At 44.8% G+C, this 15,900-nt stretch overlaps 1 protein-coding gene across 1 annotated transcript in view; it reads right to left on the reverse strand.

Moving 5' to 3' along the window:
• Positions 1–15,900, reverse strand: part of CTDSP2 (CTD small phosphatase 2) — a 29,760-nt gene that overhangs the window by 9,028 nt on the left and 4,832 nt on the right. Inside the window, exon 2 of the mRNA XM_069080516.1 lies at positions 1,098–1,246. Coding sequence (XP_068936617.1) covers positions 1,098–1,246 — 149 coding nt within the window. The remainder of the gene's footprint in view (positions 1–1,097; positions 1,247–15,900) is intronic.

Consider the following 15,900-nt stretch of genomic DNA (forward strand, 5'->3'; position numbering starts at 1 on the left):
TACTTTGCCCCTGAACTCAAGTACCTCCATGTAAGTGTATATATCGCATACTTCCCGGGGATATGAAAATTGGAACAATAGTTGGTTTGTTTTTTAAAAATAGGTATTTTATTAAAACTTACTGTGACTGGGATAGGTACAGCAAGGGTCCTGATGGCCTACCCAAACTTACGACATCCTTGGAAACCCTGAATAAGTCGTTTTAGGGGAAAATGATTTTTATTAACTTGATTTCTAAATACTGTTTTGTTTCAGGAAGATGGTCCCCAAAAACCTGAAGCATAAGTTCAAATTCTTAAGACAACCATAATCAAATCTAAAAAACCTCAAAGCTACAAAGAGGCATAAAAGTTGCTACCCTAAATCGGCTAGATCCAGCCATGTGGACATAAAGACAGAGGACACATTCTCCTTTTCTAAGCATTGTATAATCCAGTTGAGAAAAAAAAAAGTTATATGTTGCAAAGTCTACCATACAGGAATGCGTATCAATTAGTTAAGTCCATTATATGCAAGGAGAACCTATAAGTAAAGGAGGTCGGTAAGGTTAATCATGGAAGGCCTTCCTCAAAGGAAGTAGACTTGGGGACTGATTTTTTTGAGGGAGAGAATATGGGTGTGGCCTAGAAGAACTGCTTTGAGCTTTGCGGCTGACCTGACAGAGGGGACCAAGAGGGAGGGACCATCATTTCCTAAATTCTGTGTTGTTGTTGTTTTGCTTTTTGGAGGGCAACTGGGGTTAAGTGACTTGCCCAAGATCACACAGCTAGTTTTTGTGTGTCTGAGGCTGGATTTGAACTCAGGTCCTCCTGAATCCAGGACCGGTGCTCTATTCACTGCACCACCTAGCCACCCCTATTTCCTAAATTCTAATGGGGCAGTTAACCAGCGACATAAGTGGGTTAGGGAAGTCATGGGGTCATGGCAACAGTGCCTGGCACCTAGCAGTCACATGTGAATAACCTGAACATGCAGAATTAGAAACAAGATGGACAACTCTTAAGAAACTACTCCTGTCTACGTTAGGCCAAGGTTTTTACATTCTTGTGGTCTTTCCTCTATAGTCCCAGCCCCACTTCTCAGAGCAGGCCTATTACCTTGGCAATAGTGCTGGTTTCCTCCTTGTATGATGCGAGCTCATTGCTGCAGCCTGACTGGCCAACATGTTGGGCACGAAAGCAACAGAAAAGTGCCTTGAAGATGTTCCGTCCACGAGGCTTCTTGGGAGAGGACTTGGAGACCAGACCTAGAACAGAGAGGGTGACAAGGCGTGAGCTGCAGTGCCCGCATCTGGACACTCCTCCTGCCATTCCTCTGGACTGCCCATAATGGCTGAGTCTCTTGGACTTACTGACTCCCCCAGCATCCTCATTCAGTGGGCAGAGAAGCTCACAGGTTCTGGTGCACGGGACTGAGGTTCGGAGGATTTGCTCCTAATCCCAGAAAATGAAGCCAGGGCAGGACTGCAGGCATCCTGTTCCCAACCTGATGTGCCACTTTACCCTAGAGCTGTGGCTTTTGGCACCCAATGGGTTGAGCCATCCACAAAGCTAAAGCGACGAAGACCAAAGAAATGGCAGTAAATGAGACACAAAACCAAAGTGTTTCAGGTATCCTGCGTCTCCAAGAGAAGGGTCAGATTTTCCAGGCCATTAGCTGATTTACCCAAAGTGGAGTTCCCATTCACTGTAAGGCTAAAAGCCCCTGGAAAAACCACAAACTCTGAGGATTAAGCTTTATTTCCCCTCAAATCCCCTCCCCTACCGCCAATTTCCTTGGAAGACATTTAACTACTACTCAATTACTCAATATGGATTATTCACTTGCAACTTCATACAGTTCCTCGATGCCTTACTCGGCAACTGTTTCTTTATCATCTAGCCAATTTAAATCTGAGGAATACAGTTAATTTAACATTAGGTTAAGAAGAGCATTACCTGTAAGATTAACCCAGTATTCCAATGCATCTCTGATCTCACTCTCTTCAACGTAGACCTCAACTTATCTATGTCTGTCCATCCTATGGAACTCCTGTTTGTTTCCTGCCACAAATTCACCACAGGGGGTCTACCTCATATGCTGGAGACTTCCTGCTCCGTCTCCAGAAAGCACAGTGGGCTGGCTGGCCACACTTATCAGGCAGTCTGGGGCAGTGGAAAGAATACTGATTTAAGATCAGCAAACCTAGATCTCCTATCTTGACGACCTCAGGCAAATCACTCTACTTCTCTAGGTCTTGGTTTCCTGATCTGTAAAATGGGGATAACAGCACTTTTACTAGCTGGCTCACAGGGTTTCGGGGAGGACTGAAAGCACTGCTAAAAGTAAAACACGTCTCTTGTCCCCATCTACCTCAATCCAGCATCCAAAACATCCCACCCTCTATCTACCTCTGCATCTCCTGCTTTATAATGAACAAACTTACCTTCACTTTAGATTTCTTCCATTTCCTACCATCCACTGACCATCACTTCACACCCCCCACTCCTAGACTGAATTCTCCCTCATCCTTGCCAGTACTGCTCACATCTCTTTCACTGCTGCTACTCTACAGCCTCTCCTCAACTCACTGATCCCAGAAAGAGGAGTCAGAAGTGCTTCTTACCATTGCAGTAACCTTTTTTTTTTTTTTAAAGCAATTGGGGTTAAGTAACTTGCCCAAGGTTACAGGGCCAGTTTTTTTGTGTGGGTGTTAAGTATCTGAGGCCAGAACCGATCCAGGGTCCTCCTGACTCCGCCGGGGGGCTGGCGCTCTTACTGTGCCACCTGGCCGCCCCACAGTAACTTCTTTTTTTGAGTTTCACTCGATCTCAATTTATGGCCCAATCCAGATATTGGTCATAGTTACCTATTCAGACATTTCTCCCTATTTTCTCAATGTATTCTGGGTCACATGCTCCCCCTCCATAACAACTCCCGCGCTGACACTAAGGGCTTCAACATACATATTCCTTCATTCAGCCTAACTTCCAATCTACTCAATTCTCCTGACCTATCCTCCAGTCTATCTCAGTTAAACACAGGGATGATCACGCCCTTAGTCTTGTCATCATCTCTAAGTTTTCACTTCCACGATTAAGAACCCTAAACTTCCTCATTCAACCATAATCTCTTATCGATCCATCTCTTCCTAAGCCTTACTCTTAAATCTATTTTTCATCTTCACTATCTCCTCTTCCAGTCTCTCCAAGGCCTCAGAGGACTTTCCTCCCATGGCCTCACCCCTGCTCTGGCTACATGCTCCTTCTTTCTGAATCTGAACTCTAAAGTTAACCAGTTCAGATGGGTGTCTTTGCTCTTGTCCTAGCGCTGCTCAGGCCTCACCAAACCCAGCTCTGGGCTGCTCTAATTCACAGGGCCACTGAGGTCAGCTGGAGGAAGTCACACAAGGATGCATGATTCCTTCTACTTCTATCTAATCTCAACTCTGTAGCTATTCACCCTCCTCTTCTGTTCTCAAGTTGTCCACTACTTACCTGAGTAAATTAAGGCCATTTGCTGGGAGCTCCCTTTTTTCCCCTCTCTCTTTATCTCAAAATCTCTTGATGTCATCCCCTGCTATTCTGTCTTTACTTCGGTCTCTGATGAAGAGGTGGCCCTTCCCATCAAGGTCAAGCCCTCTACCTGTAGCCTTGATCCCTTCCCCTCCAGTCTTCTCCAGTAAATTAAGTGTACTATCCACCTCTGATTTCTAGTGTCTACTAGCTCCTTGCCTGCTGTTTACCAATAGACCCACACCTTCTCTATCCTCGAAAAACCCTTACAAGATCTTACCACCCCCACTACCTAATGACTATTAGATATGCTCATTCTCTTCCCCCCCTTTCAGTCAAATTTCTTGAAAAATAAAGTCTACTGCTTGATGTTTTTACTTCCTCCATCCCCTCTAAAAGACTGGGTCTCTATCTCACTCATCCCAGAAGTGTGGTAGCTATTTACACACCCAACCTCATTACTGCTCAGGATGAGAGCTTTGACCTGTTCCATTTCTCTCCTGGTATGGACACCTGGATTGGCTTATCCCACCCACAGCTCAGAACCCCAGAGCTCAAGAGATGCCCTGGCCTCAGCCAGTCCGACACCATGCCTGGTCTCTCACTTTCTTCTATACCCTTAGCAATTTGGCCTTTGACCTCACTACTCAACTGAAATTGCTCTCCCCAAAGTTATCCATTGGTTTTTAAATTGTTAAACTTAATGGCTTGTTCTTAAGTCTCATCCTTTGAGCCATTTCTGCGGCATCTGACCCTATTAACTGCTCTTTCCTCCTGGATATACTGTCCTTTTGGGATTTTCCTCCTACCTGACAGGCTTCTCTTTCTCAGTTTATTTTGCTGGATCATCATACTTATTTCCATCCCCTAACTGTGGGTGTACTCACAATTCAGTCCGAGACCTCTTTTTGCTGTACTTTTTTTGGTGACCTGAGCTCCTATGGGTTCACTGCCCCAATGCAGATGATTCCAAGATTTATATATTCAGCCCTATTCTTTCTCCTGAGCTCTAATCCCACATCACCAACTGTCTATTAGGCACTTTGAAAATGGATGTTCTGTAGGCATCCTAAACTCAACATGTCCAAAGCAGAACTCATATTTTTCCCCAAACGTATTCCTCTTCTGAATTTCCCTATTTCTACTGAAGGTATTACCACCCATCTAGTCAGTCAGGCTTGCAACCTTGGAGTAGTCTTTACTCATCCCACATATTTACTCATGGGAAATACTGCTTCTATCTCTTTTAACTTCTCTGGCATCCGTCCCTCATTCACGTAGCAACCTTTCACTATGTCTCACTTCACCTGGACTACTGCAATACTGTCTCCCTCCTTCACGTAGCCTCTAACATAAGTTTCCTGAGGTACAAATCTGACCAGGTTTCCCCTTGCTCCTAAACTCCAGTGGTTTCCTAGTACTTCTAGGATCAAATAGAGATTTCACTGCCTGGTACCTAGTGCTCATGAGAAGCCTGTTCCAGGCTTATTCCTCTCCTTTCATGCTCTCTGTTCAGTCACTGCCTGCTTGTTGTTGTTTTTTACCCATGACTCTCTGTGCCTTTGTACCTACGACTGGAATACATCCCTTTCTCACTTTCACCTCTTGGAATTCTTCAAGAATCATTCCAAACCTCATGTTTTCCATGAAACCTACCCCCATCCCCTCAGCCCCTAGTGTCCCCCCAGAAGTATATTCACATTCTCTCTCCTATTAGAGTATAAGCTCCTTAAGGGCAGGGACTTTTTACTTTTGTCTTCACACTCATTTCTTTTTATAGAACCTTTCACTTGACAAATGCTTGCTGATGGATGCAAACCAAAAGTGATTTAAAAGTTGTTTTCCATTTCTGAATATCTGACTGCTCCCTCTCAATTAGTAGCCTCAAGAAACAAGCAATGCTAACTGCTAGTCAGCAGGTGGTGCAAGAGACCCTCTCAGCACAGCAAAGAGGTACTACCTAGAAGGGATTTATTCGAAAGGAAATTCACATCTGAAATGTCCTGAGTTCTGTAGTCTATCCTAGGTCTGGTAGCCCATTGACTATCAATTCTGAGTCAGAAAGGCACTAAGACCTGGTCCAGAGACCCTTCAGAGAAGAAAACAAGGTCAATATCGCCCTGAGCTGAGATTAGAAGCCAGTGCCACTGGGCCACCTCTAACAAACATAATATGGTAGCAGTATCTAAGATTTACTTAGTGTCTATGAAGTCAAAGTCACTTTCTTTAGAGTACCCGAAAGTGGAAACAGTATAAATACCATCTCCATTTAAGAAGGATGCAGTGGTTTGCTCCAGGTCACAGAGCTGTTAAAAGGCTAGTGTTTTCTACTCTGCCTACTGCCACCAAGCCAACTGGCTTGGCCTAAGTCAAAGTTACATGGAAGCAAGAATATCAAAGGCTAAATAAATGTCTTGGTCTTTGTAGGGCAGAGATTCAATATAAGCCCCTACAGTGCTGAAGATCTGTTTGCTTTTTTGGTGGGGCAGTAGAGCACTTGGAAAGATCACAGCCAGCTCTGGGATTCCGGTCCTACCACCCAGAGTCTTCATCCTCTGCCTTACTAGAACTGGATTTTTTTTTTTTTTTTTGCTTTTTGGAGGGGGAAAGGTAGGGCAATTAGGGTTAAGTGACTTGTCCGAGGTCACAAAGCTAGTTTTTGTGTTAAGTGTCTGAGGCCAGATTTGAATTCAGATCCTCCTCTAACTCCAGGGCCAGTGTTCTATTCACTGTGCCACCTAACTGCCCCGCCAGAACTGGATTCTTACAGCAGTCTTAAAAATCTTCCATTTCTTACTGGGCAGCCTCTATGACAGCCCCTTCAGAGGAAAGACAAAACTACTCCTTTGGACCAAGAACGAAGCATTTGTAGCAGGATAGCTACCCGTCATGACACACAGATACTAGACAACCCTGCTCAGTAACTTAACTCCCATTCAAAATGAACAACACAAAAGACAGAGGATTTCCGGCAGGTGCAGGCTGGGGTGATTGAGAGACCACAAACAGATGGTTTCAGTACCCACAACCTTTCCACCCAGCGAAGTTCAGTACTCTCTCTTCCCCTCCACTCCCTGATGTCCATCTACCACCGAAGGTGGGCTGGGGCCAGAGTTCTCTTAGATTACTCCAGTATCTAAAATCATGGAAACAGTAAAAGATTTCACCAGCAACAATCCTACCATTCGGTCTTCTCAGTGCATCAACCTGGAAGACTCATTCCCATCTGCCTAACTCCATTCTAGAATCACAGAATTGGAAAGATCCCAATAAAATTTTGGTTTTAGGAATTTCCAAGATCTAAGTATAAGACGGCTGAATTAGTACTTGGTGGCCTTGCTCCATCTCTAATGAATGTCTGTAAAAAGCTAAGTGTTCAGACACAGAACACAGCAACCAGTATGTAAGGGTAGAGGTTAGTGGCTTTTTCTGTTGGGGGGGGAGAGGGAGAGGGAGGGGGGGGGGGGGGGGGGGGGGGGAGAGAGAGAGGGAGGGAGGGAAGGAGGGGGGGAGAGAGAATTATATAACTGGAAATCTAGTTCTGACTAAGGCAGTCATTTTTTATATCTGCTCCACTCTGATGGCAGTGACACAGCTCAAAGATTACCACCAGAACCACAATCCACAGCTGGAGACTTACATCTCTGCCTAATGTCTTTTTTGAAGAGTCAAACATCCTGAGCTTCTCTCCATGACAGAATAAGCCAAAAAAGCATTCAGCATTTTCTAAAGACAGAAGTCATCCGGAGGGCCAGGGAGTAAAAGGGGGAAGGGTAGATGGCTCTGGGTCACAGTGAGGGCCCAGGCCCTTTAAGCTCCTCCTCTGCTTAGTTCTGACTAGCAAGATCAGCAGTGTTGGTTGGGCTGTGCTCAGATCAGCTGCTCAGGACCTTCCTCCCCTCCACACTCTGAAATCTCGAGGAACTGAAGATCTTAGGATATATAATACAGACTGTCAGCTGATGAACTTTAGGAGACACAGAGAGCTCTGACCCCAAAGGCAAGAGCAGGTCTGGTTGCTGATTTAAATAGGGCCACAGTCCTGAGGAAAATGAAACAAAGGGGAGCTCTCCTAGACCAGTCAGTGAAGTCAATCTCCCTAGCAAAAGACCTCCTGGGCAGTGAGAGGTGGAGGGGGGGTCTGGGCTCTGTGCTCTGTGCCAGCTGTGCCAATGCCTCATCTTCTGCCTCCCTCAAGTTTTCCTTTTGGAGGACCTGCTCCTTTATGCCTGGCCCTCACCTGGCCATGTAATTCACACCACACCATGGAGAGGACTGATAAAAGGAACTTGGATTTTTAGTCTGGAGAGAGGCAAACATGAAGGCACTCAGGCTTTGGTTTAGTGTAACAGAAACTCCAAGTGAGTTTAGTGGGCAAATCCTAGAGGTTTTCTGCCTCAGTGTCATCTATAAATGGTGACGATAATGATGATCTTACCTCTCTTCCAGGTTATCATGAGGGCCAAACAAGATGTTGCCTCTAAAAATAACTTGGGCAAAGAGCTAACACAAACTGAAGGTATTATTAATTTGGGGAAATGATGCTCAATTATTTTATTCTTCCCATAGATTGCTATACACCCGAGGGCAAGAGAGGCTAGCAAGAAAATGCCATGGGCTGGCAAGTGAGCCGACAGACCCTCCAGCTCTGACCTAAGCTCTGCTCTACCTGAGCAGGCAAAGAAATGTTTGAGGGTTGGGGAACTCTGCTTCAACTCAGTCTTGCTGACCGCCCTGGGTTTGTTCCCCAGAGCAGAGACCACAGGGGGAGGAATGCAAGGACAATAGAGAGCAGCCAATGGGGGCTGGGAGGGGTGTGGGGACCTTCAATTCTGGCTTTATTTAGCTGGTTTAAAGGGGAAGAGGGAAACTACACACCAGAGTGGGATCTGAAACTTCAGTCAATTAGCCTTTCAAATCATTCCTTTCAGTCCACTAAGCTTTGTGTTCCTCAAAGCCAGGTGCAAGGAGCTGTCTTCAAGCAGAGTAAATGGAGGGTGGGAGGGAGGAGGGAGGGAAAATACATTGGGATAAGGGGGAGATGTTCTCTTCAGTCAGGGAGGAAGGCTGTTCTGGGCCAGGGATGTTGGACAACTCTGACTACTCTACAGCACAGGTCAGGCCTGTAATTTTACTATAAGCTAATAGTTTCCAAAGGCTGAAGAAGACTGAGGTTAGGAAGACTTCTCCAAGGAGACAACTCCTCATTTCTCTTTGTCCAGCTCCTATTCCATGAACATTCTTAATTCTCCCTCCTAAAGGCAGCCCATGATCCCTCCAGGCACCTCTTTGGACCAGGAGTGTTCTGGCACTGGGAGAATCCCTACACTGGCAAGTCAAGCTGTTGTCCAACACCTGCTTTCTCTGATGCTGACATCTGTTTTCAGGATGGGGAATAGAGCAGACCCAGCCTGGGAGGAGGGACAAGCACAGGCTGCTCAGCAGGAGGGTATGAGGCCTCCCACAGGGCTGGAGAGAGGTCCTGAAGAACAGTACACAAAGTATAAAAGAGGCAGATGCCCACCTGGTGCCAGGACCCAATAAAAGCCGATTTCTGACGATCCCTTGACCCTCTCAAAATCAAAACAATTCCCTGACCCTCTCTGAGAACTCTACCCCTGCATTTAGCTTATTCATAGGAGTCTCATGCTAGCAAGAAAAAAAAAAATCAAAGAAAAGGTTGGACTTGATCCTTAAAAATCCCTTCTAGATCTAAAACACTATGACTCAAGCCTATATTGTACTGAAGGCAAGGTTACAGATGTCTAGTCTAACCCCAGTTACAGAATCTGCTAAACTGGTATCCACTGGCCATCACGTATTTAGGTGAATAAGAGAGAAGCACCAGATGAAAATATCTAACTGGGTCATTTGGTTGCCATTATACACAGGCACACACACACACACTCTTTTTCTTTTGCCTTTTGGAGGGGGGAGGTAGGACAATTGGGGTTAAGTGACTTGCCCAAGGTCACATGGTTAGTTTTGTGTTAAGTGTCTGAGGCCAGATTTGAACTCAGGTCCTCCTGACTCCACGACTGGTGCGCTATTCACTACACCACCTAGCTGCCCCCATACACACTCTTTTTCTAAGTGCAGAAATGCCACCTGCCAGGAATGGTCTGAAATATTTAATCATCTTCTGAATGCTGGCAATGTTGCCACCTACAGACCCCTGGCCTCACATCCCAGCAATGGTGTTGGTCCAACACTGGTGTTCAGGACCAAACCAAAGGAAGATTCTGAAAGTTCTCTACTGTCTCTGAGAATGTAATAAGCACGGAAGTGAAAGAGGTACTTTTTTTCTGGGTTCATTCCCTCAAATGTCTTTTCTCTCCATTCTCTTCCCAAAAGATTCCTCCTGATGGCTAAGTAAAGACCAGGCTGGGATTTGGCCACAAAATGGCCTCTTCAAGGGGACTCCTCTAGGTTACTTGTCGAGGAAGAAACTTTGGAGCATTTCCATTCTGCCATTGGCTCAATGCCTTGGATCTTGAGGCCAGGGCACAAGTTTCTCAGGATCTGTGCCCTGTGCTCTCCTTTCCTCCAAAAGGCAGATTACTTCCCTGGCTCTCTTTGAGGAATCAACTCTAGCAATCTCAGTGCTCTGAAATGTTAAGTAGCAGGATAGTTACCTCTAAATACCAGGTGAGATGGTAGGAAGGAAGCATGGGCAAGGAGCAAGCTTAGAGACCACAACTGGAATAGGAAGTTGAGGACAGGACAGTGTTGTATCAAAGGAAATAATGTCAAGCAGGAAGCAGCAGGGCTTAGTAAAAGGACACCAACTCTGGAGTCAGAGGGCACTAGTTCAAATCCTGTCTTTGATGCTACCTGTATGACCCTGGTCAAGTCACTTCAACCCCATGGGCCTCAATTTCCTTATCTGTAAAACGAGGAGGTTAGATTAGACGTCCTCTGAGGGTCCTTTTCGTTCTACAGCTGTGGTCCTAAGTCTTTCTAAGCCACCTGAGGATGCCAGCACAAAAAGAAGTTGGGGACTAGATATGCAGTTTCCTTTTTCAGCCAAGGGAGAAGGAAGTAGAGCTAATTAAACAAACAACTACTTTTTCTAGGTCTCCTCAAAGTTTCTACATGTTTAAATAAGCTGTGGAGAAATTCTACCCTTTCATGAGATACGGAGGTTCTCTCAGTTGGGGCTTTTCATATGTAACGGCAGTCGTGAGGAAGACTTTGTCTTCACCATCATCCTTTCCCCCTGGGAAGCTGATGCTGTGCTCACTCTTTCCTTTGTCTTTACTTCCCTAGTCTGCACCACGAACAAGTCATGGGAGCCTTAGGTTCAGAATGCAAGCTGCTGACTGAGTCTGGAAATGGACATGGGTGTGGGGTTGGAGGCAGAGATGTGGAACGGAACTGGAGTCATTGCTCTGGCCCCTGGCCTCCTACCCCACCCACCAGGTATCATTAAATGGTACTACAATATTGGTTCTAGAGATGGCAGCTTCAGGATTCCCCAAACACTATCTATATAGTGCCAACTTTTCAGCAGCTCTGTCAAAAAACAAGACAAAAACAAAAACCACCAACTCAAAGAACTATATTCAAAGTCTGATGGGTACCTGCAAAAAGGTCTGTGCACTAAATGAGGATGAGGGCAGATGAGAAACAAAACTTTCCTGGTATTTACTAAGCACTGTTCTCTCTTCAGTTCAATTTCCCCTGGGGAACTGGGTTGTGAGGGAGAAGAGCCATTTCTTGGGCTGGTAGACATCTTCTCAGAGAGCTGAAAACAGATGTACACATCCACCTCTCTGCAATGGGACAGGTGATGCTGAGAATTTACAAGATGGGCACTGGTAGTACAAAGCCTTATTATATAACTGGGTACCCATTTCCTTCGATGCTGGTGGACCCTAGAGCACAGGGCCTTTCCATCCTTTTGACAAGAGTTCCATCAAGAAGGAAGAGAGAGGGACTCTCCTCCCCCAAAGAGATTCCTAAGAGAGCAAAGGACAGATCTGTTCATCTGAGGGGAAAAATCCTGGTAATTTCTGAGATATGATAAGACACTTTCTGTCATATTTCAGCATCAGGCTCTCAAGAAGTAGCTGTCCAAACAACTCAGAGGAAAGAGCAGCTGTAGAATGCTTAAAATAAATGCTGATGGTGTGGTCCAGATAAAGGCTGGGAGCACAGGCTTCCTGCTGGGCCTTTTCCAGCCCAGACTCGGTTCCTCATCTAGGCGGCCTTGGGGTTTTTGTAAGATATCCAGATAATCACACCAGGGAAGAAAATTCAGAAACTCAAGTGGGAGGTCGCATAATTCAGTGGAAATACTGCTGGAATTGGAGGCAAATGATCCAAGATCAAACCTGTTTCTGCCACTTTACTGTGTGACTGTGTGAGGGTCTTTGGGCCTTATTACCTCATCTCTAAAATTCAAGGTACTCAACGAACTGACCACTAAGAGCCCTTTCTGCTCTACATCCATGTGCTCCTATGGGAAAAAATTCCACTGTGCTTCAGTATTCTTACTAGAAGGTCAGCTCTGTGAGGGCTGGCAAGGGCTTTTTAAAAAAAATCTTTGTCAGGGGCGGCCAGGTAGCACAGCGAGTAAGAGCACCGGCTCCGGTGTTGAGAAGACCTGGAGATTGAATCCCGGGCTCAGACACTTAGCACCCACCCAGAAACACCTGGCCGTGTAACCTTGAGCAAGTTACTTAACCCCAATTGCTTAGGGGTGGCCAGGTGGCTCAGCGAGTAAGAGCACCGGCTCCAGTGTTGGGAAGACCTGGATCAAATCCGGTCTCAGATACTCAGCACCACACCCAGAGATAACTGGCCATGTAACCTTGAGCAAGTTACTTAACCCCAATTGCTTTAAAAAAAAAAAAAAGTCTTTGTCTCATTATCTCCAGTGTTTAAACTACTTGTTGAATTTAATAAAATTTAATGTAACAATCTCTTTGAAAAGACAAGGATAGAAAGACTGGACATTTTTAAGTAGTTAGAATAAAACAAGTACACAATTAGAGAATTCGGTGACATTTACTCCCAAATCCAATATGAACAGCTGTGGCATCAAAACCTTCCTCAGACACTTTACTTACTGACACTGAACCCCTGCACAGGACTAATATGCCAACTCCCAGAAGTCAGTGGAGTAGATGTTTTGATGGTCAAGGGAGAAAGCTCTTCCTTTGTGCTGGTGCCAGGGGCCACTCTACCTTCAGGAGATACAGACCGAGGGAGGGAGCAGGGGAGATGCATAAAGTAGTCTGCCTGGCAGGCCTGGAGGAAAAAACACTCCTCCTCACTGGCCATTTCAGTTCTTACCTATGATTTCTGCTCTTCTGAGGTCTGGACTGGAATCGAAAAATCTAATCAGATCAAGGGGAAATGGGAGTGTGACTCCTTGTTTACCTCCAAGCTTGTTTGAGGGAGGTGATAAAACAGTTTGGGAAGCATGTGGAAGAAAAAGGAGGACAATTTTTTAAATGATGGGAAATTTGCTTCTACTAGTTCATGTCCCGATTACTGTATTTCCTTTTTTCCTTGCTGCAAGTCAGTAATTATTAAGAAGAACTTTCGGGCCTGGGGGGGTTTTAGACTATGGATGTACCATAGTGGATTGTTATGTCTAGGACATTCTTTGAACTCAAACTACCCAACAAGATCAAAGGGTAGAGCCCTTGGTGGTGTTCTTCTGAGTTCCACAAGCCCAGGAAAAAAAGGGGCAGACCTATAGCTTCTCATGAAGGAAGAGTAAAGAGTAGCCAGTCACCCTGGCAGCTTTAAAAAATTAAGGCTTGGCATAGGGAATGGGCCAGGATGGAGTTAGTCGAGCTGAGCTGAGATCCAAGCGTGGTCTTGAAAGTCATGGTAGACGGGGCTTAGCTTTTAGAATTTTAGCTAAATAAGTTAGGCAGGCCCAACCTGAGTTGGACAGAAATCTTACACACATACATACACGTACCCCTACAAAAAGCAATTATCCTTTAACTGCTTTACCCAACTCAAATATCATGAATTCTTTCTGAATTAATGTTATTCTTTCATTATAAACAAATAACCTGTGTTAAAACTCAAAATCCCTGACATAATTGTGATTAAGGTCAAAAAAGATAAGCCAATGGTAGCTACAGGCATCTATCTCCTGGTAGCAACATTTAGCTATAGGGATTTCTGCCCTGCTCTAAAGAGGAGGCTGATCTGGTGGTAGGCAAGGAGCCTGTGTTTTCTGCCACAGGGAAGACTCAGATTCCATAAAGGGAAACAAAGTAAGTCTTCCCTCTCCCCACTAACATTCTTTATCTTATCTAAGGGGAGCAGGGACTCAACCAAATGAAAGAAAAATAGCCCATTTATAAGCATGTCTTTGGATAGTCCTTAGTTAAATTCTCTCCTCTTTCTGCTCTGGTCCCTTCATCTAATATAGCTCCATCTAGACTGGCTGAGACTCCTGGGTCATTTGAATGTAAGGTTTTCGAGTTAAAAATGCCTTTAGAGACCATGTAATGTAATACTCCCTCCAAGTCAGAGAGGTGGAGGGACCTTCCTGAGGTTACATGGGATATACATGACAAAGTCACAGTGACGTAGGGCTTCTGAGTTCCAGCCCTACGCTCTTTTCCTACCATCCCAGGTCACAGGATGTTCCTATAGAAGGTAGCTCAGAGAGGCAGTGCAATACCAAAGGCCTGCGTTTGTGGGTGGGGGGAAGTCACTCTCTTGATCTCGTGTGCTCATCTGTAAAATGGAAATGAATGATACTTCCAGTACCTACTTCCACTACCTTGTTATGAATACAAGACTTTCTAACCTTTCAGCACTAAACAAATGTGAGCCATCATTATTATTACCACCCTTATGTTCACCTTTCCAATATCCTAGGCTTGCCACCTACCCTCCTTCTGGAGGTCTGTGCTGAGAGAGAGAGAGAGTATGTGTGTGTGTGTGTGTGTGTGAGAGAGAGAGAGAGAGAGAGAGACAGGGAGACAGAGAGAGAAAGAGAGAGAGAGACAGGGAGATAGAGAGAGGGAGAGAGGGAGAGAGAGGGGGAGAGAGGGAGAGAGAGAAAGAGAGAGAGAGAGATGTTCCACTTATAACTCAATGATCCTCTTCCTCCCCAAAAAGTTTTGTGATCTCCTGTAAATAACCCTAGGCTTAAAGTGAGCCTGGCATCCACACATACTAGAATCACATTTATTGCTCTGGGATGGTGGTGTTGAGGAGCAAAGGTGACAGAATACCAAATCAGATCATGCATCATGCAAGAGCTGAAGCAGACTACAGGACAAATTCGTAGAAGAGGTACTATGTTCCAAGCATTTTTAGGGGCTAAAGGAACTTACCAGGTAAACTCCTCTAACTGGACCTTGGCACAATTTTTGCGTTTACTTTATGAGGGAAGAAGCAGAGATTCCAGTGTATCCCTGCCCTCCTTGAGTTCAGAAATTGGGGATCCCATTACCTCTGAACAAATTTACTGCTCCCTCTTATGTGGTATATGGTACTGGCTGGCCAAGAAATAGCAGCTTTCCTTTTCATTCTCACAGAAGGAACAATGAAAAACCTGAGTTCATAGGAACTTATGGGTCTAGACCTAGATTAAACTTTCCAGATTAGCTCATTTAAGCCTTTAGTTTAGACTGTCGATTTAACTTTTTTTAAAAATAGCAAATGGTAACCAGGAAACTATATTTTAAGAACCTCTATTTCTTTTTAAAATCCCCGTCTCCTTTTCACTTTCAATGCTAAAATTATTGTTTAAAAGGAATCCAAATCTTACAGGGAAAAAAATTCATGGGATCCTAAAGCAAGCTGAAGTTGTTTTTTAAAGTATGTAAATTGGTACTACAAGCATTTATCACATTCACTTTTGAGACTCTGAGAAATTGCCAGAAAAACAGTGTTCCATTTTGAATCTTCCCCTGAGCTTGCCTTACCCTTTCTTCAACGTTTACCCATATAAACCTTTGGTTTCTCAACTCAGGTACTATTTCCATGAAGTATTTCTAAGTGTTCCCTCTCTCCTCAAACTACCTTGTATTTACTCATCTTTGTACATACTGTATTTCCCCCCTCCCATATGATCCGTGACAGAAAGGTTTTGTTTTTTTCTTTGTATCTTCATTGCTATGTCACTAATAAATGTTTGTTGAATTACACTTTTAGATAGGCCTCCATAATAAAGCATTGTCTCCCACTACTAGCATCTGACTGCCCCCAGACTCCCCCAACCCTGCATGTGCTGATTATAAATTCACCTGGCAGTGTCGCTGGAAGTATGAGTATAGGGAGGGAGTCTCTTTTTGGGGAAAGGGCAGTATCTGGACTTGTGATTTCATCCATGTAGGAAAACTCCCTCCACTATGGAGATAAGCAACTTGTGCCTAACTTCTAAGTGTTAGTGAGTTTGGGGGTGGGGCACTGAGAAGTA

The sequence above is a fragment of the Petaurus breviceps genome, unplaced genomic scaffold (assembly GCF_028583685.1).
Source record: "Petaurus breviceps papuanus isolate PSGF00001 unplaced genomic scaffold, PetGlider_PUasm1.0 154, whole genome shotgun sequence".
NCBI lineage: Eukaryota > Metazoa > Chordata > Mammalia > Diprotodontia > Petauridae > Petaurus > Petaurus breviceps.